Genomic DNA, 26,926 nt, shown 5'->3' with positions numbered 1-26,926 from the left:
TTGGATGTGAAATACCTGATCGTATTAGAAGTCTGCATGTTGAGCTATATTTACAAATGATGTCTTTATACCGATGATAAAATTTAGTAAATGTTTTGACTAGTTTGTGATATCGAAAACCCTGGTGTAATAATTTTTCAGTAATACATAAATTTCTCTCGTTAAAATCTAAAACATTGTTACATACACGAGCGAATTGTACAAGTTGAGATATATAAACACCGTAAGATGGTGACAAAGGAACGTCACCATCTAAAAACGGATAATTAACGATAGGAAATGAAAAATCATCCCTTTTATCATAAATTTTAGTATTCAGCTTTCCATTAGTGATATAGATATCAAGATCGAGAAAAGGGCAGTGGTAATTGTTAGTATTAGCTTTATTTAAAGTAAGTTCAACAGGATAAATTTCATTAATATACATACTGAAGTCGTCATTATTGAGAGCCAAAATATCATCCAAATATCTAAAAGTATTATTAAATTTGTTTATCAGATGTTGTTTCGATGGTCATAAATTGTAACTCATAACAATACAAAAACAGGTATAAGAATGATTTCAAAGTTTTTCCTTTAAACGTATTTTATATCCTTATAAAACAGTAGAACTTTTAAAGATCCTGATATCATATTTTAATTGTAAATCTGTTATTTTCCTTTTTGATCAGAGTGATTTCTTGGGTTTGATTTTCACACAAAAACATGGACTTTACCTTTTCATTGAAACGATGGTAAACATCTAAAATCACCTACTCTATAAAACTATGAATGAATGTCAACCAAACTTTTGCAAATACCTCATGACAAAATGCAATAGAGCACCTAATATTTTACTCACTGGTCGGATACATTGTTTTGGTTTCCCAAACAAAACATGCAATGTTTTCTTATTTATTACAGGAAGTCAACATCCATTCCATGATCTCTCTCAGTGAATTCATTGCACTTTTTCATGACATAATGTTATAGGCATTTGTGCACTACCTTTTTCCCCTTTGGATAAAAAAAATCGTTCAGTTTCCATACAAAAACAATTACTATGATATTATCTTATTGGTGTACGTCCTATTTTCACCTTTTTAACAAAATGATTGCTAGGGTTCCTAATTCAAGAAATGGATTTCGCCCTTTCATATTATTGGTGATGAAAATCACCCGTCTGTAACTCTTCCTTAACAATTAAGGGGTTCCAATCAAACTTATGCATTTTTCATGTCATAATTACATCGTGCTACTCTTATTTTAATCGTGGTAACAATACTTCTGCCGGTTTCCCAATACAAATCAATGACTTTTCGTTTCTTTATTATGACTTTCACGTCCTCTTCACATGTAAAGGGTTTCAATCAAACTTTAACGGGTTCATCATGACACGATACAATGATCATTTTCTATTTACACACAATCTTTCTAAAGAATATGTAAATAGTGAATGGGAAGTTATTTCGCCCCTCCATCAGTTCACTAATCTCCAGCGCAGAGATCATATCCGTTCCGTTCAATACTTAGTAACACTAAACTTAATTCACCTGCTCTTATGTGTGTTCGTACTTATGTCCCAGTTAGTATCTGCAACTTAACAGTCCTTTTTTTTAGCTTCTTTATAGTCTTAATCACATTATGTAGTTTTTCATAACCTGCACTATTTGGTTTTTGTTTTAAGTTTTTTAGTTGATGTTGAACCGTGACCAAATGTCTTGTCGTATATTTTGTTGTAATACAGTTGTTTAAAAGGATGCAACTTGTAAAGAAAGCACATAAAATCAGCATAAAACCTACGTTATTTTGTCTTAAAATCATCAAATATCCAATTTCTAATACATAGATTGTTCTAAAATCTTTTAACAATAATTGAACATTTGTGTAGATATACATGTAGGACTCTAAAGTGCGATCGTACTCTAAAGTGCGATTTTCACGCTAAAGTGCGATTGTCTACCCAGAAGTACGATGATGTCTCACGCTAAAGTGCGATGGTTGTTTGTTCGCTAAAGTACGATGGTATATCACGCTAAAGTGCGATGAACCAAAAGGGTAAGATTCGAGGGATTAAAATATCGAGGTTAAAAAATAGTCTTTTCACAAAATATACTTGGTGTAGATTGCCGTCCACACAGTCTATCACTAATCACTGGTGGTAAGCGGATGGTCGTAACTAAAAGTTACGACCATCTGGAGATGGGAGACAACTCTAGGGATAAGTTTTTATTTTCCGATTTTCGTGTACTAAAAGGTTCATTTGAGCCAAACCGCTTGTCTCATACATACTATTCGGCAGTTCGGTGATATTGAAACCAAATTTTATAGATAAAGTCATTCAAATTTTCGTAAAATAGTCATTAAAAAATTCGAGCATGATGGTCGTAACTAAAAAAACAAAAATGTTAGGATGGTCGTAACGTATATTTGTGATGGTCGTAACTCTGTTTTAAATAGGACCGAATAAGGCAAGTCAAGAGTTTTAAACGTGTCTTTTATTATATGCATATATTAAATGATGTATTTCTGAAGTTTTTTAAAATTTTTACATACAAAATAATGCAATTTCAATCCGTGAAACACTTATCAATTCAAAATTTTAAAAAGTTTTCAAATATTAGTTTTTGGGGAATTTTGATTTAAGTTTGATTTAAAATTCAAAACTTTTCAAATGTTTGGACCAAAGAAGGCAAGTCAAGAGTTTTAAACATGTCTTTTGTTATATGAATATATTATATTATATATTTTTGAAGTTGTTTTCACCAAATAATAAAAACTAAAAGGGGTGAAGAGAGGGGTACCTGTAAAGTGCGAAACGGAAGAAAATTGGAACGAATCAAACGAAACAATACAAAATGAAATGAACGGTAATATACTGAAAAGATAATGTATAAAATTAACCAAGATGCAAATAGTTGAATTAATATAAGCGGTTAAATTCATTAACAATGTAAATTTCTCAAAAGTGGAGAATTCGTTTTAAAACAAGAAACACAGCTCTGGTTATGATAGTTCTCAGTTAGAAATAAAAAGCACGAAATGTATCAACACATAAATAATGATTGTTTAAATATAAAATGAATGATTTTGTGAAAAAGGCATTTTTAATAAATTGGACATCACATGAAATAAAAGTATCCTGTTTTTTTTTCTTCTTTAGAATTTACATCTATTGAAAAGATAAACTTTTTGATGATGTACCTTTTAGGTGTTTTTGTTTTTAAATCTACAATTTAAGATTGATACATTAAGTCGAAAGAGCATTAGTAAGGAGTCGGAATAAGCTAAAAATATTGATAGGTTATGAAGGTGGTTATCGAGACTATACCATACCTTGACGAATTCGCAGGTCCGTACCAGAGTTTAAAACATGCGCTTTATTTTTGGCCTGGATTTTTAGAAGTCATATTGTTGTTTGATGAAATCAAGCTGATAATAAGGTGCACAGTTATGTCCAATGACGAAGTCCATGAGTAGCTTGTAGCCATTTATACAATGTATATGTTCCGATCCATACAAGTATTTGGACCATACGCGTATGGTCATGACCATATGCGTATACTCATATGGTCCGACCATACGCGTATGACCCGACCGTACGGATACTCGTTTGGTTATTAACGGGCCGGACCATATGAGTATAAAGACCATATACTAGGTATTTTTTTTTTCAATTATATGCATAAGAAATCTTTAAAAAAAAAAAAAAAAACCCAATAATGGCTACATGAAAATGTATTATTTATAATTCTAAGGCTACATAAACATTTAAAAATACTAATGCCAAAGTTAGCTAATTGTATTCTTGCGTCTATGCGTAGGGTGACATTTACTTCCACACGGTACCATTCTTTTTCTTGGGTCCTGGGTCGTTCCGATATGGCTACGGTGTTTTAAGAAGCTCTAGATCTCTAATACCGTAACATGACTGAAGTACATCATATCACCAGATAACGTAAATAAACTAGGGTCCTTGCCGTTGACGTCATTAATTTTTTAAACAAATAAACACGTATAAGTAACACATTCTGAACCGCCAATGCAAATGATATAAACTTTCAAATAACCACAAAAGCCTATTTCTCGTATCAAACATAAACTAAAAGAACTAGCCAAGAAATTTGTTTTTGTCCCGGCCGATAAAGCTGCTAATAATATTATTATTGTCTGACGTAAACTTTACATTGAGGTTCTGAAAAAAGAAATCACCAATTCACCAACATTCCAACTGACTCCATTTTCAGAAAACGACATCTGTAACAAACATAAACTTTTAGCTACCGCTTTACAAGCAGAGCCAAATACAATGAAAGTTCAAACTATGTACTGGCTTCCGAAGCTACACAAAACACCTTACAAATATAGATTTATTTCGTCTTCAAGCCATTGTTCCACTACTAAATTGTCTATTCTTCTTACCAGCACACTTGGTACAATTAAAAACCTGATAATAAATTGTTCAAATAAGGCCTTCGAAAATAGTGAAATTAATTGCTTTTGGAGTGTCAAGAACTCGTTGGAAGTACTTGATAAATTGCATGCTTATATTGGTGATTTTAAATCTGTTCAAAGTTTTGATTTTTCTACCCTGTATACCACATTGCCTCACATTCTCATTAAGAAAAAATTCACACACCTAATTAAATGGGCATTTAAAAAGTCAGAATGTGAATATATATGTTCATACTCTTTTAGGTCATTTTTAGCAGCAATAAACAAAAAAACTATGTCAATTGGACATGCTTTGATACTATATATGCCCTTGAATTTTTACTAGATAACATTTTTGTTCGCTTTGGGGATTCCGTATATCGTCAGATTATCGGAATTCCAATGGGGACTAACTGTGCACCACTTATTGCGGACCTGTTTTTGTATTGCTATGAGTTACAATTTATGACAAAAAAAAACAAAGACCCATCGAAACAACATCTGATAAACAAATTTAATAATACTTCTAGATATTTGGATGATATTTTGGCTCTCAATAATGACGACTTCAGTATGTATATTAAAGAAATTTATCCTGTGGAACTTACTTTAAATAAAGCTTATACTAACAATGACCACTGCCCTTTTCTCGATCTTGATATCTATTTCACTAACGGAAAGCTGAATACTAAAATTTATGATAAAAGAGATGATTTTTCATTTCCTATCGTTAATTATCCATTTTTAGATGGTGACGTTCCTTTGTCACCATCTTACGGTGTTTATATATCTCAACTTGTACGATTCGCTCGTGTATGTAACAATGTTTTAGATTTTAACGAGAGAAATTTATGTATTACTGAAAAATTATTACACCAGGGTTTTCGATATCACAAACTAGTCAAAACATTTACTAAATTTTATCATCGGTATAAGGACATCATTCGTAAATATAGCTCAACATGCAGACTTCTTATACGTTTAGGTATTTCACATCCAATTTTTTATGGAAATATTCTTTATAAAGCACAAAGGTGTCAGTATTCACCTCAAAAACTAACAAAACCTTTGAATAGACTTATTAAGAAGGGATATAGTTACGATACTGTTGTCAGGTCATTAAAGATTGCATATTTTGGCGTTAATATTGATTCACTTATAGGGTCTTTGCATCGGAACTAAACACATTTAAACCAGTTGTTGGCATGACACGGGTTATGTTCTTCTTATATATGTTATGATGGTATGATACTAAACCCCTAACGGGAAGGATTGTGCCTGATGTTCATATGATGAAATCATCATAATCTTTCAGTCAGTTTAATTGAAGTCTGGAGCTGGCATGTCAGTTAACTGCTAGTAGTCTGTTGTTGTTTATGTATTATTGTCATTTTGTTTATTTTCTTTGGTTACATCTTCTGACATCAGACTCGGATTTCTCTTGAACTGAATTTTAATGTGCGTATTGTTATGCGTTTACTTTACTACATTGGTTAGAGGTATAGGGGGAGGGTTGAGATCTCACAAACATGTTTAACCCCGCCGCATTTTTGCGCCTGTCCCAAGTCGGGAGCCTCTGGCCTTTGTTAGTCTTGTATTATTTCAATTTTAGTTTCTTGTGTACAGTTTGGAAATTAGTATGGCGTTCATTATCACTGAACTAGTATGTATTTGTTTTGGGGCCAGTTGAAGGACGCATCCGGGTGCGGGAATTTCTCGCTACATTGAAGACTTGTTGGTGACCTTCTGCTGTTGTTTTATTCTATGGTCGGGTTGTTGTCTCTTTGGCACATTCCCCATTTCCATTCTCAATTTTATTTCAAAAGTAAAAAAGTATAAATTTGTTACCTATCGTTTTGAAATCTGATGAAATTTACTGTGTGAAACTGCTTATTTTATTTAGTTAATCTTGTTATTATTAATTTTTAATTGATCTATAATAAAATGACCTTTTGTAGTGTCTTTTTAATGACGTGACAACTAGGAGGTTTATATGAAGAGTTTTAAAAGTATTAAAAGTAAACCTGTTAATAACCCCGACCATACGCGTACGATCGGACCATATTCTCCTGACATCAGACTCGGATTTCTCTTGAACTGAATTTTAATGTGCGTATAGTTATGCGTTTACTTTTCTACATTGGCTAGAGGTATAGGGGGAAGGTTGAGATCTCACAAACATGTTTAACCCCGCCGCATTTTTGCGCCTGTCCCAAGTCGGGAGCCTCTGGCCTTTGTTAGTCTTGTATTATTTCAATTTTAGTTTCTTGTGTACAGTTTGGAAATTAGTATGGCGTTCATTATCACTGAACTAGTATGTATTTGTTTTGGGGCCAGTTGAAGGACGCATCCGGGTGCGGGAATTTCTCGCTACATTGAAGACTTGTTGGTGACCTTCTGCTGTTGTTTTATTCTATGGTCGGGTTGTTGTCTCTTTGGCACATTCCCCATTTCCATTCTCAATTTTATTTCAAAAGTAAAAAAGTATAAATTTGTTACCTATCGTTTTGAAATCTGATGAAATTTACTGTGTGAAACTGCTTATTTTATTTAGTTAATCTTGTTATTATTAATTTTTAATTGATCTATAATAAAATGACCTTTTGTAGTGTCTTTTTAATGACGTGACAACTAGGAGGTTTATATGAAGAGTTTTAAAAGTATTAAAAGTAAACCTGTTAATAACCCCGACCATACGCGTACGATCGGACCATATTCTCCTGACATCAGACTCGGATTTCTCTTGAACTGAATTTTAATGTGCGTATAGTTATGCGTTTACTTTTCTACATTGGCTAGAGGTATAGGGGGAAGGTTGAGATCTCACAAACATGTTTAACCCCGCCGCATTTTTGCGCCTGTCCCAAGTCGGGAGCCTCTGGCCTTTGTTAGTCTTGTATTATTTCAATTTTAGTTTCTTGTGTACAGTTTGGAAATTAGTATGGCGTTCATTATCACTGAACTAGTATGTATTTGTTTTGGGGCCAGTTGAAGGACGCATCCGGGTGCGGGAATTTCTCGCTACATTGAAGACTTGTTGGTGACCTTCTGCTGTTGTTTTATTCTATGGTCGGGTTGTTGTCTCTTTGGCACATTCCCCATTTCCATTCTCAATTTTATTTCAAAAGTAAAAAAGTATAAATTTGTTACCTATCGTTTTGAAATCTGATGAAATTTACTGTGTGAAACTGCTTATTTTATTTAGTTAATCTTGTTATTATTAATTTTTAATTGATCTATAATAAAATGACCTTTTGTAGTGTCTTTTTAATGACGTGACAACTAGGAGGTTTATATGAAGAGTTTTAAAAGTATTAAAAGTAAACCTGTTAATAACCCCGACCATACGCGTACGATCGGACCATATTCTCTAGCTTAATTTCTGCATACCATTATCAGAGTAACAAATAATATTGTTTGTAGCAAATCATATATGACATCTGAGTATATTACTTTTACTTTTAAAATACATTAATAAAAGTTTGTCTAAATACTCGAGTTACGGTCATCTTTCAAAGTTACGACCATCATCCAAAATACTATAGTTGAAGTTACGACCATCACACACTTAAAGTTACGACCATCATGCTCGAATTTTTGAATGACTATTTCACGAGAATTTTAATGATTTTATCTATCAAATTTGGTTTCAATATCAACGCACTCACGATCAGTGTATATGAGACAAGTGGTTTGGCTCAAATGAACCTTTTACTGAACGAAAATCGGAAAATAAAAACTTATCACTAGAGTTGTCTCCCATCTCCGGATGGTCGTAACTAAAAGTTACGACCATCCGCTTACCACCAGTGACTAATGGGAACACCTTCTCATACAGTCTTTATGGTAAATTACAAATACAAAGTTAGAATATTGTCAAAATATGTAACATTTTTTTTAAGCTTTAATCTAAACGAGAGAGATGGGCGATGTTCACTGACTTTTCTTCTTTTTCATAGTGACCAGATAAACATGTTATAATTACCTTCAATATACAAACTAATGTTTTAGCCGTCTAAATCAAATTATAATTTTTACGCATGAAAACAAGTACTTTTATTTTACCGACGTTACTTTCCAATAAAATCGACAATATTTTAACGGGAACTGCAAAGTACATTGCTACATAAACAATGATTCAAATGTATCTGTTCGCTTCAAACAAAAGCAGGATACATGATATCTATGTGAATACTATTTGGTATCTATATACTAGTAGTATAATGGTTGACTGCAGGAAACAAGTTCTTCCAGCTACAGAAAAAAACAAACACATTTTACCTCAGCCGACAAAGCACAATCAGGTTTAAATCAATTCAGTCATTAACATTTGGTTTTAAAGGTGCTATATATAAATATTTGTAAGTTATCTTCCGTCGTGTTCAATGTTTAGTTTGTATAAACGACTGTTAACGGTATAATTATATTACGATTTTGCATCTATATTTTCCCGGACCATGGCACTTTAACGTATAGAAGCACCGTACTTTAGCGTATACCATCACACTTTAGCATGACCATCGTACTTTAGCGTCCCCATCGCACTTTAGAGTCCTACATATATAAAACCAATTTCTGAAAAATAGATTTTTTCTTAAATAAAAACTATATGTTGTTGATACATAAATATTCGTTTAAATATTATAATTTTTAATGGTTTCAGTCCGTGAACCTGTAATGATAACTACTGCAATGCAACGGAAATCAAAAGAAGACAAATATTTGTTTAATTTTATCTTAAGCTTGAATTAAAAAAAACCTACACACTGATGACTTAAATTACTTTCAAGATAAGTATATATTTTGGCCAACAAAAATTAGAAGCTTATCTAGACTAAAACATTTTTTGATTACATACAATAGTTGTTGTTCAAATTTCAAACGAAGTTGCGAACATACAGTTATTAATTTTAAGTTATTATGTTTTTTACTCAAATGTATCACTAATTTCATGCATTACTATTAAAACTAATTACAGGCTGGAATACAGGAGAACAGACTGCTGATAGCGCTAGAACCAGAGAGTGTATCTGTATATTTTCAGTATGTAAATGACTCGGATTCTGACATCTTTTCACACATAACAGGCGAAGGAATTTCGAGCTGTAATTATCTTGTAATTGATATTGGAGGTAAATGATTATATATACAAACGAAAAGTGTTCCAAACAAATTGAATATATTTTATATGTTAAATGTCTAAAACATTTTTTCGTTGATAAAAATGAATTGTTAAGATAAGCGCAGAATCAATTTGTTATCTTCCAAAGAGATGAGGTATAATTTCTAAAAAGAAAACTTTCCAAACAATTAAAAAAAAGTGGATGTAGGTAGTTATAGGCAACCGTATGGCCTTCAACAGTGAGAAAACTCATACCGTATAGTCGGCAATAAAATGGATACATTAAAAATATAAAACAATCCAATAGAGAAATCTAGCGGCCTTATTTAAACTTATTTCTCTCACTGCAAATCTGATTCGTAATGGTTCAAAAGTTTTGTTTGTTGGATTATTAATCTTTTTACAATCCATTTATCAGCCAGATAGCAGATGTGTAAAATTAGGGTTATTTTCAAAAAGCGTATACAATCCATGAAAAACCTTTAGAGCTGTCATACAATTGTATCGAAAGTTTGGTGGACCTGCTTGCAAATTTTGTTAGAATGTTGATTCAAAAATTGATAGGGAATGGAATGCAGTCTTTCAATGTGTTTAGAATTAAAACGATACACAACGAATATGTCAATATTGTTTACAGTCAGCAATATTTTAAAACAATTTCACTAGGCAACACATAAACCATTACTCTAACGATTTGAACAAGGGATAAACAGATCGAGATTTAAATTAAAGTGAAGCGGGGAAAATAAAATAGTGTGTTGGACTGTAAACCAATTTTATGTTTCGTCTGTTCAAAGATGTACTTTTAGCAGTTGATATTAATTTCATATTTAGTAAGGTTCGTTTTTTGTATAATGAAATTAATGTAAACCAATTTTATGTTTCGTCTGTTCAAAGATGTACTTTTAGCAGTTGATATTAATTTCATATTTAGTAAGGTTCGTTTTTTGTATAATGAAATTAATGTAAACCTCTTGGTCTTTTTCGTGTGGGACGAAAACCAGATGCCGAAGTTGCACAGGTAATGATTGTCATTTGTAAAATACTGTTTTTAGCTTACAATCTGTCATGCGGTAAAAAGATAAAATAGATATAGAACGTCGTCTCCGTTGAAACTAGAAATTTCAATATAGTACATTCGAACGGTTTTACTATTGTTTGTTTGCAATATTACTTTCAAAAAATTCTGTCTTTGTATAAAACAATGTTTTTAAAAATGGCATTGCTTGCCTGCTGCATTCAGTTATCGTCAGGAAACTAAATATTTTATTTACTAAGACAAAAGGCAAATTTGAGAGGACAGATCTTTAATCTGACAAGATTAAAACTTAGTAAAGAAAAATAGCCATACATCCAGCTGAAAGAAAATATAACATGTAAACATTTAATTTTAAGGACCACTTACTAGTATTTAAAATGAATGCTCTACAAAATGACAACATATGTTATTTATCCTTTTGTCATTTTGTTGGGGCTTCTTTGTTATCCTGTGACTTTGTAAATGTTTAAAAACACATGAGTTTGTACTCTTGACAAGAACTTATCAAGCATACACACAATAGCGAATTCTCCAAAAGACTAAAACAAAACAGTATTGGTATCAGGTGTAAGAATATAAAAGCTGTGAATAATCAAGAAGGAGTAATGGTGGAGTTGTAGCACATATAACGTACAAAATGATGGTTCTAAGCTAAATCCAAAGATGATCGTCTTTGAATTGAATTTCTTTTCCAAACAATAACATTAATTATTTAACCTTCTAGAAATAGAAAAGAGAACACCAAACACAAATATCGACTCCTCTAAAAAAAAACAAAAATACAGACATGCAAGTAAAGAAACTCAGCAACGAGCAACCCATATCATGAAGATACCTAGTCAATTTACAGGCACAAAATATGATTAGGTTAAACCAAACCTCCCATTTTTTATAATGAGTTTATTTCGCAAGATGTAAAATTGAACCACTTTACGGTGCAGATACCAACAGGATAACCATAAACATAGAAAAACAAAAGAGGGGCGAAAGATACCAAGCGGACTTTCAAATAGAAAATATGCTTGCTTCTACAGGAAGATAGCTAGCGATGGTAGCTACAGTTGTTTGTTGGATACTGTCCGTTGATTGCCTATTATAACTGTGCATATAAGTGTCAAAATAAAAAGTTATATAGATGAAACTATGTATATAGCTATTTAGATATAGGAAGATATGGTATGAGTGCTAATGAGACAACTCTCCATCCAAGTAACAATTATATGTCAAGGTACGGCCTTCAACATGGAGCCTTGGCTATAAAGGGCCCCTAAAATTACTAGTGTAAAACCATTCAAACGGGAAAACCAACGGTCTAATCGATATAAAAACGAGAAAATATTGGCTAAATATTTGTCTAAATATACATGCTGTATCTTAGCAATGATTATTTGTATAAGTGTATAGTTGAAAATGTTACAGGGACAATTTATCAAACACTTTACAATAAATGATATGTTAACCCAAGGAAGAGTTCAAATAACTAGTATATTAAACTGCTGAAAAACCTTTAAAATTTCACATTCGTCTGTACAAAAACCAATAAATATTTCTATCGTTAAGGATGTACTTAGGTGAGGAAAATTAATAAATTAAGAAGTTAATAGTTATCAAAGGTATCAAGATTATAATTAAGTACGCCAGACGCGCGTTTCGTCTACATAAGACACAACGGTGACGCTCATATCAAAATATTTATAAAGCCAAAACAGACAAATGGAACCTCCATCAACTTTAGTGTTACTCAATCCATCAAATACTTTTAATTTAGTATTTTGTAACAGTCAATAAACCAAGAATATGAACTAGTAGTTGTATAACATTTTTTTTTAAATCAACCTAATTTTCATAAAATAAAGTTTCTTGTTCAAGCAAAATATCGTTTGTGTTCACTCGGATTGCTATGTTAGATGATGAAAATGCATAAACTTACTACTCTTATCTTAATCATTCAATCTTAATGAAGCCGCCGTGGTGAAGTGGTTAGTGCATCGGACTACTAACACAAAGGTTCCTGGTTCAATTCCTGTCTGGGATGAAAATTTCAGGGACTGAATTTTCGGCGCTCCCTTGATACCATTTGCGAGTATGGTCTTGAGAAAACGATGATAGGCCGTCGGAAGGGGACGTTAAATGGCTGACCATTGTTAAGAGGGAGCCATATCTCTTGCACGTTAAAGGCACCCTTGTAGATTGCGAAAAAGAGCAGGCTAATGCCGCTGCAAGGCCGCACTCGCACCCACAAAGTGGAAAGGGATGAATATAAGTTGCAAACCTTGTTTCCCAATCCACTATAATCACTGGGGTAAAGCTGATGACCGTTACTGCATTCACGGTCATCCCAAGATGTCGGATGAAAAATTAGGTCAGTTTCTGTATTGTCTGTTAAAGTGTTTCTATATCATTTTCTTTACAAATCATACATTGAAACGATGTAAATTTATAAAAGAATCACTCGGAAATCACTAATTACTTCCGAGAAATGTGCATGAAACGGGAAATTCGATTTGAAAAAATCGCTCAGATGACCGTAAATCACAATCGAGATGACCGTAACAGAATCAGCGATTCATAACAAGGGTGGCCGTAATTGCTTTTAAGATGACCGTAATTTGTAAATGATGACCGTAACTTTTAAAGGATGACCCTCAATTCTAAGAAATATCCGTGTTTATATAACTACCTTTTTGTATCAAATGATTAATCGTGTTGGTATTAACATATTAATATGAGAGTATTATCCTATAGGTAGAAGAAAATAAGACGTGCTTCAAATGCGAAGATTACCATATGTATCTTTTTTACAGTAGAGGGTTTAATTTTTTTTAAATGAATTTGCAAAAAGACATGCAAATGAACAGGTAGGGAAAACATGCTACAAAAGCGCGATAAAATGACACTTTACAAGTATAATGAAAAAATGCGGTGCACAGCCTCCATGCAACTGCTCGACAAAAGATTTTTTTTTTATTTCTGGGACTCCTTTTAATGACATATAATAAATACACATTGTTAAAAATGCCAATGCATGTACATCAATTGATATTATATCGTCTTCCATTTTGTCGTGCAAATAAAATAACAGAAATATTTTGAAAATATCATACGACTAAACTAGTGAAGGTGAGCTCCAGCAAAGTTAAAATAGTCTTGTACGAATAGCGTATCACAAGGGGGAACGTTGTTGGTTATTTGTATATATACAGAAATGTTATTCATATAGTCAGAATTCTACTTCTTCAAAATTATCTCCCTATTACGCCAGTTCATGCTTACAGTCGTAGAAATGGAAGCCACTGTAGGGATGACTCTCTGCCAATTTTGCTCTTGAAAACTGATAAATTTATCCACATAGCACCATTACGATCGATCGTTATATGGCAGTTATATTTTAAAAGATAAATGTATCTACTAGCTAATGAGCATCAGTTAATGATCTTGTCTGCATTGATTAAACTTTGAAAATATTGTCTGTTTGGATGTCAGGTGGAATTTTCGAAAATTCTTAAGCATTTAAAAAAATTCTAATTAAATATTTCGTGGAAGGGCAGACTCAACATTTTCAGTGGTTGAAGATTATAAACCCTAGTTATCACACACAAGAAAATCATATTTTTTCGAAGATATCCATTTTCATCATCCAAATTAAAAGACTGTCGTAAAGTACTTTTAGAAAAAAAATAGCAATTCGAACACACCTACTCTGTTTTTGTGATTCATTAGATAGGTATTTCACTTGACCCATATATTTCATCTTTTCGTACTGTCATTTTTTTACGTTATAAAGTCAACCTGTAGCTTTGATATATAAAAATGATAGAATCTGAAGCCAGATGCTATATCTAATACTCTTGCTTTGTACGTTTTAAAGACAAAATATACACCCCAAACATGCCCCAACATAAAAAGGTACACTCGATTTTCTCTTTTCGATACAATCGTTACCTATTTTGGGGAATTTTTTCTTGATTCACATAATGGAAGGGCAGACACGAATATTTCTGAACTAAAGATTGATATGTTCTCCGTCCGTGGTAAAAAAAAAATCGAAGATTATACATTTTCTACATCCAACTTATAGATACCCTTGTCGTCGACTAGATATCTTATTGTTTTGCATTATTATGTAATAGATACATTGAAAACTTATGCAAATGGTATTTTTAAAGTAAAACACTTCGTAATTGAGAAGAAAATTGTCGTTTTATTTGTTTCTATTAACTTTTTAAAATTTTGTTACTATATCAAACATTACAGTAAACATTTATCGCTTTCTCGATAAACAAAGAGCTTCGATTCTTTTGTTCTATTTTAAAAGTGTTTCCGCCTGCATATATCAAGACAAATTAAGATTTTAATCTGCCCTCTGGAACCATACACAGACTCGATTACCAAATACTCGTATGTATTATTAATGTTTTTAATGCTCCATTTATTGGCATTATGTTTTTCTGGTCTGTGCGTACGTTCGTCTGTTCGTCTGTTTGTTTGTCTGTTTGTCCAGCTTCAAGTTAAATAAAATTGAAACTTATTACACATTTTCCCTATGGTATGATCTTTTTAATTCTAATGCCAAATTACAGTTTTATCCCATTTTCACAGTCCAATAAACATAGAAAATGATAGTGTAGATGAGGTATCTGTGTACTAGGGACACATTCATGTTTCTTCAAATTTTCGTCGTATCGCTGTCAATTAGTGTTAAAATTTTAACGTCGTTATCAATAAATATTTCATTATTTACGAGAAATATGCAATTTACTATCATTGTCATAAATCCAAAATACGGCCAATTATATTATAGTTTAAAAAAACATTTATGAAACATATTTATATCCGCTAACCGATCCCCTATTGATATCGACAAACTCAACAAAAAAGCTTTGAATACAATACGAATATTTCTTAGAATTAATGGTCATCCTATATAAATTAGAGTCAGTCTTTACAAATTACGGTCATCCTTTACAAGTTACGGTCATCTTTTTACCAATCACGGTTATCCTTGTTTTATGTTACGGTCATCTTGAAAATATTTTGATTATGATTTACGGTCATCTGAACGATTTTTTCAAATCGAATTTCCCGTTTCATGCACATTTCTCGGAAGTAATTAGTGATTTCCGAGTGATTCTTTTATAAATTTACATCGTTTCAATGTATGATTTGTAAAGAAAATGATATAGAAACACTTTAACAGACAATGCAGAAACTGACCTAATTTTTCATCCGACATCTTGGGATGACCGTGAATGCAGTTACGGTCATCAGCTTTACCCCAGTGTATAATTAAATATGTTTAAACTAAATGAATAAATGTTATTGCATTTTCCCCATATAACCCATACTGTTGCCGGATTTTAACAAGTAATCTAAGTGAATCGAGCTAAACCATGCGTACTTGTTCAATATTTTTTTCGGCGTAATTTTAGATGTAATATATGTTAATAGACATTATGAACATGGTACTTTAAATTGTTTCGATTCGGTACTTTTACTTCTACCATTAAGTGACTATCATAAACAAATTGAAATTATGAGTGTTTTCTACATAAGAAAATACCTGTACCAAGTCCTGAATATGGCAGTTGTTGTCTATTCCTTTGATGTGTATGAGCGTTTGGGTATACTATTTGATTAGGGACTTTCCGTTTTGAATTTTCCTCGGATTTTAGTATTTTTACTTTCCGTTTTGAATTTTCCTCGGATTTCAGTATTTTTGTGATTTTACTTTTCACAGGAGAAAACTTACAACGAAAATACATACAAAAAAAAAAATGATCAAAGGTACCAGGATTATAATTTAATACGCCAGACGCGCTTTTCGTCTACATAACACTCATCAGTGACGCTCATATCAAGATATTTATCAAGCCAAACAAGTACAACGTTGAAGAGCATTGAGGATCGAAAATTCCAAAAAGTTGTGCCAAATACGGCTCAGGTAATCTATGCCTCGGATAAGAAAATACTTAGTTTTTCGAAAAATTCAAAGTTTTTTAAACAGGAAATTTATAAAAATGACCACATTATTGATATTCATGTCAACACCGAAGTGTTGACTACTGGGCTGGTGATACCACGGGGACGAAATTGATACTATAAGCTGGTAGAGCATAAGTTAAGGATAAAAATAAGCTAAAAATATTGATAGGTCATGGACCTCCTTTTCGAGATATTTGAGATTTAAAATATGGCGGGAAAAGGCTCACTCGGACTTTTACCTTATATTTGCATTGGTATTATTAGGTCTCAAAACAAAAGAAAGAAAATTAAGAATCTTCTAAAATTTTGGTAAATGACCTTTCATGAGCTATTAAGTCTTGTATGAAAAAAAGAATGAGTGTTATGCTGTAAAATACTTTATATTGTATTGTATGGAAAAACACCAAGGAGCCTGAACATTTGACACAAATACTAAAACCTCACCTAAGTACATCCTTAAGTATATATTGGTAAGTTTTTTTTACAAATGCTTACTTACATACTTCCGCCATTAAATATAATGCAAACTGTGAGCAATGGGCACCTGAAACATCTACGGTAAAACCTTCTTTGCAGTCTATATCGAACACACGTCTAACGCTAACCGTTCTGTTGTTAATGTTATCGGATAGCTTATGCTATAGTTCTCTTTTAGACATTGTTTCGTCTGCCAGTCTTCGATTGCTACGCTCCAAATCTAAATGGTATTATTATATGTCACATTCATTGTTTCTTTATCCAATTTTTTTATTAATCCAATTAACTTCGATTTTCGGTTTTGCACATTAGAGTTCTGGTTTCTATGACCATTATACATACTTTACTTTTTAACCGGATTTTTGTGACAAAAATGTCGGTTATTGATTTGGGGATGTACGCCGGGCGTTGTCCGTGCATTAACTCATGAACCGTTCAATAATGACGATTTTGACTTTTACCGTTCAGGAGTTATGGTTCTTGAAAGATTGAAAAATGGAGTTTCCAGTCGTGTCCGTGCATTTACGCATGAACTGTTCTACCAAGGCTTCCCAAATTTTAATATGTTGTTACTGATGACAAAATGGAGGTCAAGTTTAATAATGACGATTTTGACTTTTACGGTTCAGGAGTTATGTTTCTTGAAAGATTGAAAAATGGACTTTCCAGTTGTGTCCGTGCATTTATGCATGAACTGTTCTACCAAAGCTTCCCAAATTTTCATATGTTGTTACTGATGACAAAATAGAGGTCAAGTTAAATAATGACGATTTTGACTTTTACCGTTCAGGAGTTATGGTTCTTGAAAGATTGAAAAATGATGTTTCCAGTCGTGTTCGTGCATTTTCTCATGAACCATTCAACCAAAGCTTTTGAAATTTTTATATGTTGTTACTGATGACAAAATAGAGGTCAAGTTCAATAATGACGATTTTGACTTTTACCGTTCAGGCGTTATGGTTCTTGAAAGATTGTAAAATGGAGTTTCCAGTCGTGGCCGTGCATTTACGCATGAACTGTTCTACCAAAGCTTCCCAAATTTTAATATGTTGTTAATGATGACAAAATGGAGGTCAAGTTCAATAATGACGATTTTGACTTTTACGGTTCAGGAGTTATGTTTCTTTAAAGATTGAAAAATGGAGTTTCCAGTTGTGTCCGTGCATTTACGCATGAACTGTTCTACCAAAGCTTCCCAAATTTTCATATGTTGTTACTGATGACAAAATAGAGGTCAAGTTAAATAATAACGATTTTGACTTTTACCGTTCAGGCGTTATGGTTCTTGAAAGATTGAAAAATGGTGTTTCCAGTCGTGTCCGTGCATTTTCTCATGAACCATTCAACCAAAGCTTTTGAAATTTTTATATGTTGTTAACGATGACAAAATAGAGGTCAAGTTCAATAATGACGATTTTGACTTTTACCGTTCAGGCGTTATGGTTCTTGAAAGATTGTAAAATGGCGTTTCCATTCACGTTGTTGCATTTACTCATGAACCATTCAATCTAAGCTTTCCAAATTTTAATATGTTGATACTGATGACAAAATGGAGGTCAAATTTGATATTGACGATTTTCACTTTCACCATTCATCAGTAATGGTTCTTGTGATATTGCCAGGACACAAATAAATATTAATAAATCCGGTTTGCTGTCGTTGTGACAGCCTCTTGTCTTCTTTACAACACAGTATGTTTTAATATTCTTGCTGCATCTATTCAGATTGTTATGCAGTAAAGTAATTTTTGGTAGTAGCAACCACAAACTTTCAATCTATCCTTTGTCGTCTGTGTCATCTTCGAGACTTCGTGGGCATTTCAGTGCTGAGTTGCAAAACCGACACATAGTATCGGTCAACCAATTCGCGATAGCGACAGTTAAACTATTTATTGTCGATTTTGTTTCGTCCTTCCTTATAATTCTGTTGGAAAAGTTTTTGTGTAAGGATCACACCCCTTTTCATGAAGTAATGGTTTAAAAATGCGCAACATATTCACTGAAATAAGGAAAGGGTACATTACTACTGGGAAATGTGAAGCTGAAAATTGGAAAAATAAATTCATTGTCTTTAGGGATATTCAGTGTAAAATCTGTTTCATATGAGTAAAAAACAAGTAAGCCACTTAACAATTAGTATCAATTGATATACAGACTGTCTGCAAAAATATCAATCGACTGAACTCGGAAAATATGTTTTCGATCAAAATGTCGAGCATCTCAGTGTATTTGTTGTGGGATTTAATGTGGTTATTTAAACACAATGTAAAATTTATTGTGACCTAAAAGAAGGAATGTGTATGATATTTTTACCAATTTTGTAGAAAAAATAATGATGAATAAAACGCTGTGGTCGAAATATCTATTGAGCATCGAGAATAGTTGTTAAAAACGTTAAAAAACATAAAGCCTTTAATATTACTGCGTTTTTCTAAAGATTGTGATTGAATATTTTGGAGATTTTTAAGCATCTACATCTGACTGACACTGTGTTTGAATATACCGTATCACAATGAATCAGAAAGCAATATACAGCTGTATAAAAAATGGTTGTAACAACTTCAGAAAAATGTTAATTCGAACATCTAATACATGGCTATGAATAGTTCTGTATAAGGAATTCCATGAAGAGAAGATTTCCGGTAAATGGGTGGAAAATGTCATCATCCTTTTTATGTTGATACAAAAAAACGAGAATGACGGATTTGTAATTTTAAAAATTTCCGCCCTTCGTAGATGATGTGGAGATATATGTGGAATTAGAAGTTTTGTTGCTTATTTAAAGGTTTTTAATAAGACATCTTATAAGTTTTGTTTAAAAATCAATATATTTGAGACTCGGCATTCTGGAACATAAATGTTTTAGTCGTGACGAGAGGATAAGGCATTAACAGCTTCTTGCTTATAGAAATTTTTAAAACATGGGACCTTATGTGACATCGCAGATTTTGAGGGTCGTCCTGAATGTGTGACTGATCACTAAATAGCTTTAATGACATACGGTATATTATAAGTCACACAAACTTTCTCTGGTATAATAGTGTGGTATTTTTATTTATGAATTGTGTAGATTTCCTGAGTATTTTATTGGTGAACTCTTATTTATTCATTCCTTATATAAATATTATCTATAAATATATATATTTTAACTTAATGACCAACAGAAAAAAAAAATTATTGTAACATTTAAACTAAAAGAAACGACTTTCCTAGCTTTTTTGCTATCCTACCATTGACTTATCATTATGGCCAACATTTGTTTACTTGTTTAAACAGGAGTATTTGCATACACTTACAAATCTGATAAAGCTCAACAATTGTATTACTAACATACACCTTTTTTTATTGTAGTGAGTAGATTTATTGTCATTTTTCGCATACATGTGTTTACTTTAAAACTCAAATTATATATACATGTATAATACAACGTAGATATATTTGGGGAGAATTCGAGCTGATATTACTACTAGCATTTTCTGAATGGCATTTTTTTTAATACTCCTGTGAGAATGGTAGACCATTCTGTATAAGTAACATCCTTTGTTTGATATTATACCATTGTGTTTGCAATTGCAATGTTGTTAAAATAAACATTAGAATATGTCTATGTTGAACACATATTATTTCTTTCTACATGAAATAATTTAATTCATTGTACAATATACATTTTACAGGGGGTACCATAGAGATCACAGCGCATAAATCTAAAGATCGTAAAATTGAAGAACTCTGTAAACCGTCTGGTTGTTGCTGGGGTAGTACAAAAATTGACGAGAAGTTTCTAGATCTAATTCAAAGTATAGTAGGGGAGGAAGTAATGCAAGAGATGAAAAGTAAACATACCGATAGCTATTTTGATATGCTTAGAGAAATAGAAAATTTTAAATCAAAACTTTATACTAGTAATAGACGAGAAGAATACTTCAAATATCCTTTGGTATTAAATTCGCTTTGTGAAAGTCATTTAAACAAATCCTTTGCTGAAGCTATAGAAGAATCTAAATTTAAATCCGAAATAAATATAAAAGTCAACAAACTTAAGATTGGCTTGTCAATGACTATTATATCCTCTTTTTTTAATTGCGTAATTGATAAAATCATCAGCGAAATACAAATGGTTTTATCTACATTAAAACCAAACATTCGAACGTTCATTGTTGTCGGAGGACTTTCTAAATCTCCCATGTTAAAAAAGACGCTTGAAGAAGCTTTTCCTGGTAAAAAAGTGATAGTACCTGAAGACGCTGAAATGGCTGTTTCAAAGGGAGCAGTTTTGTGTGGTCACAGAGGTAACTTTATAGTTTCTCGAATTATGCCATACACTTTTGGAATGCTGAAACAACCTCCATTTAACGACAAAATTCATGATCCAAAGAAACGCCAGACATTTGACGGAATTGACCGGTGTAATGACTGTTTCGAGATTTTAGTCAATAAAGGAGCCTCAGTTGCAGTCAGAGACAAAATAACTAAAGAATACAAAATACTTTCAAAAGACCAAACCAAAATAAAAGTTGATGTTTATACAACACAGACAGATGGTGTGAAGTATGTAGACGAAAAAGAATGTGAACTTTTCTGCGAAGTTTTAGTTGATATTCCAGCGCCTATGACCAATAAAAAACGAACTATTTGTGTTGAATTTGAATTTGGAAATCCCGAATTCAACGTTACGGCATTTGATAAAAGAACAAAGAAACCTTGTTGTGTTTCGAAACATGTACACAAGTTATCATTATAATATCAAGATTAGATAATACATTGTTGAATTGTCATCTAAGGGAGCACATAAATAAACTGTTAACGCAGTGTTATGTCTCACCTTTGTTACATGTCAAATTATACAAAGCTTTCAAAGTTTTACAATGGCGTGATGATTTGTTATTGAAATAAAATATGTCAAAGATAATAGAACTGCCTACCCATTTTCATTAACTGAACCTTAGGGGTTCCCATCAAACTGACAAAATCACTTGTTAAGACGACGACACCGGGAAGAGCTTGATAGTTAAACTTCTTCGGCCGGATCGAGTTGAAAAAAAATGTATTGTGATTTAAATACAGAAGGGAAAAGAAAACATGCATTTATCTATGATCACTTTTCTACATTGGCTAGAGGTATAGGAGGAGGGTAGAGATCTCATAAACATGTTTAACCCCCGCCGCAATTTTGCGCCTGTCCCAAGTCAGGAGTCTCTGGCCTTTGTTAGTCTTGTATGATTTTTAATTTTAGTTTCTTGTGTATAATTTGGAGTTTAGTATGACGTCCATTATCACTGTACTAGTATACATATATATAAGGGGCCATCTAAAGGACGCCTTCGGGTGCTGAATTTCTCGCTACATTGAAGACCCATTGGTGGCCTTCGTCTGCTCTATGGTCGGGTTGTTGTCGCTTTGACACATTCCCCATTTCCTTTCTCACTTAAAATAAGAAATATATTGAGTGACATCGGGTTGATTTAAAAAAAAATATCTGACCAATAGTTTCACCACGGGTTTAAAGATAAGTTCAATTGATATGTTAGGCTAGGAATTACCTAAATATGTCATCCGTTTGACTGAGAGAGATCAATACATGAGTATGCACTGTTGCATCCGATCGAAATTTGAACGGAAAATTTGATGCTTCGTGCAAGTCAAAGATGTGTTATAATAACTTGTTAAGGGTATGAAGTATGTCATGCAATAGCAAAATGTTTTTCTCTACCCAAACAAAAATGCATTTTCCTCCTAGAGTCAAAATTTCATTCCAATTAATAAAAAAAAAACCGATTGAATTTTTCTTCTAAGTTAAATAGCACTAAGCCTTATACTTTTCTCGTGCACTAGCTTACCATAACCGAATATGTGGGCAAGGTTGCATTTTATAGAAATTAAGATCCAACTTTTTATAATTATGGAATATATATCGTATCTCAATAAGTGAATTTCTTATTTTTACAGTTATTTGTATGTATGCTACTATCTAATTCTTTTTTTTTCTTCAAAAACATTGTAAAAGATATGTAACTGATCAGTTTAAACTTTTTGTTTTATGCTATCAAAGCTTAATTTACAGATAAACGCAAACGCAATCATTTTATGGGACATTCTCGCAAAAAAATGATGTAGTAACAAAAATCCAAGAAATTCGATTAATTGGGATCACTTCTGAACTTCCATACAGAATTGAAAGTGCTGGGGAAGGTATATGTATTGAAATAAAAAGATGTATATAAACCAACAACAGCCATAGATACTTAACTTGCCGTGGGTGTTTTATATGTTTTGAAAATATTCTTTTAATTTCACAGTTATAGTTAATTTATCAAACAACAGATTAAAGAAGTACATTTTCTATACACACTATGATAAGTGCTTCAATTTAGAATAACAGGGATTAAAAATCCTTAAGAACATTTGAAGTTTTCATGTTAAGTGATATATAAACTATAAAGATAAAGCAGTAATATTTTTGCATTTATATACTCAAGATTTGGTTAACTACTATCACAAATTGATGTATCCATTATACACAAAAGTGAACGACAAAAGAGACGATTTTTTTCCCTACAGTAAGTGTTAATGTTCCTGTTATGGACGATAATGTTCTTTTGGCACCAGCTTACGGTGTATATTCGTATGCTGTACTGTTATACCACTATCCCAGGTTAGGGGGAGGGTTGGGATCCCGCTAACATGTTTAACCCCGCCACATTATTTATGTATGTGCCTGTCCCAAGTCAGGAGCCTGTAATTCATTGGTTGTCGTTTGTTTATGTGTTACATATTTGTTTTTCGTTCATTTTTTTACATAAATAAGGCCGTTACTTTTCTCGTTTGAATTGTTTTACATTAGAATGAAATCCAAAACAGTGTGGATGTTGCCATTGATTGACACATTAAATTCATCCATTGACTGGGAAAATTTAGTTAACGTTTGTATGTAACAACTTCTGCTCACTATGTACTTTTTAAAGACACTTAAACTATGGGGTCACCAAAGGTTCTCAACACCTTAATAAAATAATTCGAAAAACTAATCAGAAATAACACGATGTTTTGATTTATATCAATTATATAAATCAAAACATAAAGGTTATTCCTGATTAATTTTTTGAATTACTTTATAATTAAAGGCGTTAAGAAACCTTTGGTGACCCCACAGTTTAAATGTCTATCGTAGGTACGTCGTGAACAGTGGTCGTTACAGACAAACGTTCACGTAAATTGTCCCAGTCAATGGATGAATTTAATGTGTCAATCAATGGCCACAGCCACACTGTTTTGAATTTCATTCTATCTTATCGGGGCCTTTTATAGCTGACTATGCCGTATGGGCTTTGCTCATTGTTGAAGGCCGTACGGTGACCTATAGTTGTTAATGTCTGTGTCATTTTGGTCTTTTGTGGATAGTTGTCTCATTGGCAATCATACCACATCTTTCTTTTTTATATGTATCGGGAGTCGTTTTCATTGCGTGTGTCTGCATTGTCGTATTAGGTTTTAAGGAGCGTTATCATTCTATGTTTTACTGGTAAAGTATTTGGTCGGGGATTTCATTACCACAATTTACCCAATTCATTTACTAAATTCTATAGACACAATAATTTTGCTTGCAAATTCCACTCTATCTGTAGAAATCTGATTTCAAACGTAACAACAAGTTCTTATGTTACAGATATGTTGTTTACTGAGCACGGTATTATAGTTTGGCGATCCGGTTAAATCAATACTACACTGTAATAAGATCTGTGAATATTGTTTTTATTGGTATAAATATTGATATCATTAGAAGTAAATTAAAACCATACTTAATATTTTTGTTTTACACATATGCTCATTCACGGTCCTCAAATCTGTCATTACCTGTATTTTGGCTTTGCACAATGTCCTGTTTTGTCTGTATTCTTTATGAATTCTTGATATTAGCAAGGTTCATTGACATTTTTGGTATTGTTACCTTGATACATATTGTTGTTGTTGTCAGTAACTTTTCAGATCTGTGTTCAGTGGGTTTTCACAGCGACTGAAATTACACGAGGTTAATATAAGATTTGGAATAACTTCCTTTTACCTAAATTTCTCTTATTCTTCGTCAATTTATCCCTCTCTGCACCCATTGTATAAAAAATTTAATCAACGTATGATTCGTTTGATCTCAGTACTTTATTGGTTAATATCCGATTATGACGTCGAATTTTCTTGCTTTCCTCTGAATTTCCTATTGTGGCGGCATGAAAAAAGGCGACAATGCCTGATGACGTCACATAGAAAGAACACAACTGTTTGCAGATCATTCGAAAAGAAGGAATAAGTTTGCCTGCATCATGCTAGAAAACATTAGAGAAACAGATTCCACCACCAAATCTCGTGTAATACGATATTTATCCACTCTCGACAGTTAAATTTTAAATATTTAAAACGCTCCGGCAAGCCTCGCGTTTTAAATTTAAAAATTTAACTGTTTCGAGTGGATAAATATCGTATTACACTCGATGCAGTGGTAGAATCTATAAATATATGTTCCAAAGCAACGTCAATGACGTCAATGACGTTGGTGTTTGATGTCATGTAAATTCCTAGGTTTTTTCTTTTCCCCCTTGTTTTCGGTGTAATTTTTCTCCTTTTTTTGTTTTTAATTATCCATTTTTAGATGGTGACGTTCCCTTGTCACCATCTTACGGTGTTTATATATCTCAACTTGTACGATTCGCTCGTGTATGTAACAGTGTTTTAAAATTTAACGCGAGAAATTTATGTATTACTGAAAAATTATTACACCAGGGTTTTCGATATCACAAACTAGTCAAAACATTTACTAAATTTTATCATCGGTATAAGGACATCATTTCACATCCAATATTATATGGAAATATTCTTTAAAAGCACAAAAATGTCAGTATTCACCTCAGGAAGCTAACAAAACCTTTCAATATACTTATTAAGAAGGGATATAGTTACGATACTGTTGTCAAGTCATTTTGCATCGGAACTAAACACATTTATTATTAATAAACCAGTTGTTTATATGATGAAGACATATTTTTTCAATTAGTTTAATTGAAGTCCGGAGCTGGAATGTCAGTTAACTGCTAGTAGTCTGTTATTTATGTATTATTACATTGATTGCAATGAATTACATTGATTTCCCAGTTAAATAAAAACCGATAATTTCACAGTTGGAAAGCAAGTCCTTGGAAACGTCCGTTGTCGTCAAGCTTTATCAGCAACAATAGCAGGGGGAATTAATTAGGTGGCGCTACAGTCGTCCGTAACGTCAAAAAGTTCGCCAAATCAATCGGCTAAAAGATTGACGTTTAAAGTATTTTTTGCAACTTTTCATGCTTTTATTACAATTAAATGTTAAAATTTGTAGGTTTTGTGACCAATATAATGTCTTTACCACATACAAACATTAAAAAAAAATAGCTTGTTATTGCTATTCCTTTATCCTGTCAGTTCTAAAAAAATTTAGCCATCTTTTTTGTTCGCCAAAAAAATCGATTTTTCCTAATTTGACGTTTGCGTATCCAAATACAGAAAAGAATGGTTATAATCTTAAATGAAACCGGGAAACCTATTTCAAATTTATACACTGTTTTGAAGCCATCATTTTTTACTTTTATACATCAATTTTAGTGACCACCAGCCATGTCAATTTTTATCTGGTTTTAGCTACGTTTCTACTTCAAAACAGTAAAGTTTAGCTTCTTTTCATTGTACCTGTTTCAAAGTGCTCTAAAATACTGATTTTATTAAAGACATGAATGAAATTTTGATTAAAAGTTGTGGATTTTCACAATTCCATACGATACTTGTATTTTAAAGTAACTAAAACCCCTTTTGATCCCCTACACAAATTGACGGTGACATTGTTTTCTTTTTTCAACATACGTCATGTAACGTTTA

The 26,926-nt window shown here is 32.4% G+C and overlaps 2 protein-coding genes across 3 annotated transcripts in view; both read left to right on the top strand.

Moving 5' to 3' along the window:
• LOC143078312 (heat shock 70 kDa protein 12A-like) overlaps positions 1-21,897 on the top strand; it is a 67,976-nt gene extending 46,079 nt beyond the window's left edge. The window contains exons 11-12 of the mRNA XM_076253207.1: positions 9,392-9,545; positions 20,707-21,897. Coding sequence (XP_076109322.1) covers positions 9,392-9,545; positions 20,707-21,773 — 1,221 coding nt within the window. The 3' untranslated portion in view covers positions 21,774-21,897. The remainder of the gene's footprint in view (positions 1-9,391; positions 9,546-20,706) is intronic.
• Positions 1-26,926, top strand: part of LOC143080324 (uncharacterized) — a 213,538-nt gene that overhangs the window by 127,271 nt on the left and 59,341 nt on the right. The gene's annotated exons all lie outside the window — the stretch shown is intronic.

This window comes from Mytilus galloprovincialis, chromosome 6 (assembly GCF_965363235.1).
Source record: "Mytilus galloprovincialis chromosome 6, xbMytGall1.hap1.1, whole genome shotgun sequence".
Classification (NCBI taxonomy): Eukaryota; Metazoa; Mollusca; class Bivalvia; order Mytilida; family Mytilidae; genus Mytilus; species Mytilus galloprovincialis.
Note: the sequence above shows the minus strand (reverse complement) of the source record. Positions and strands in the feature narration are given on the sequence as shown.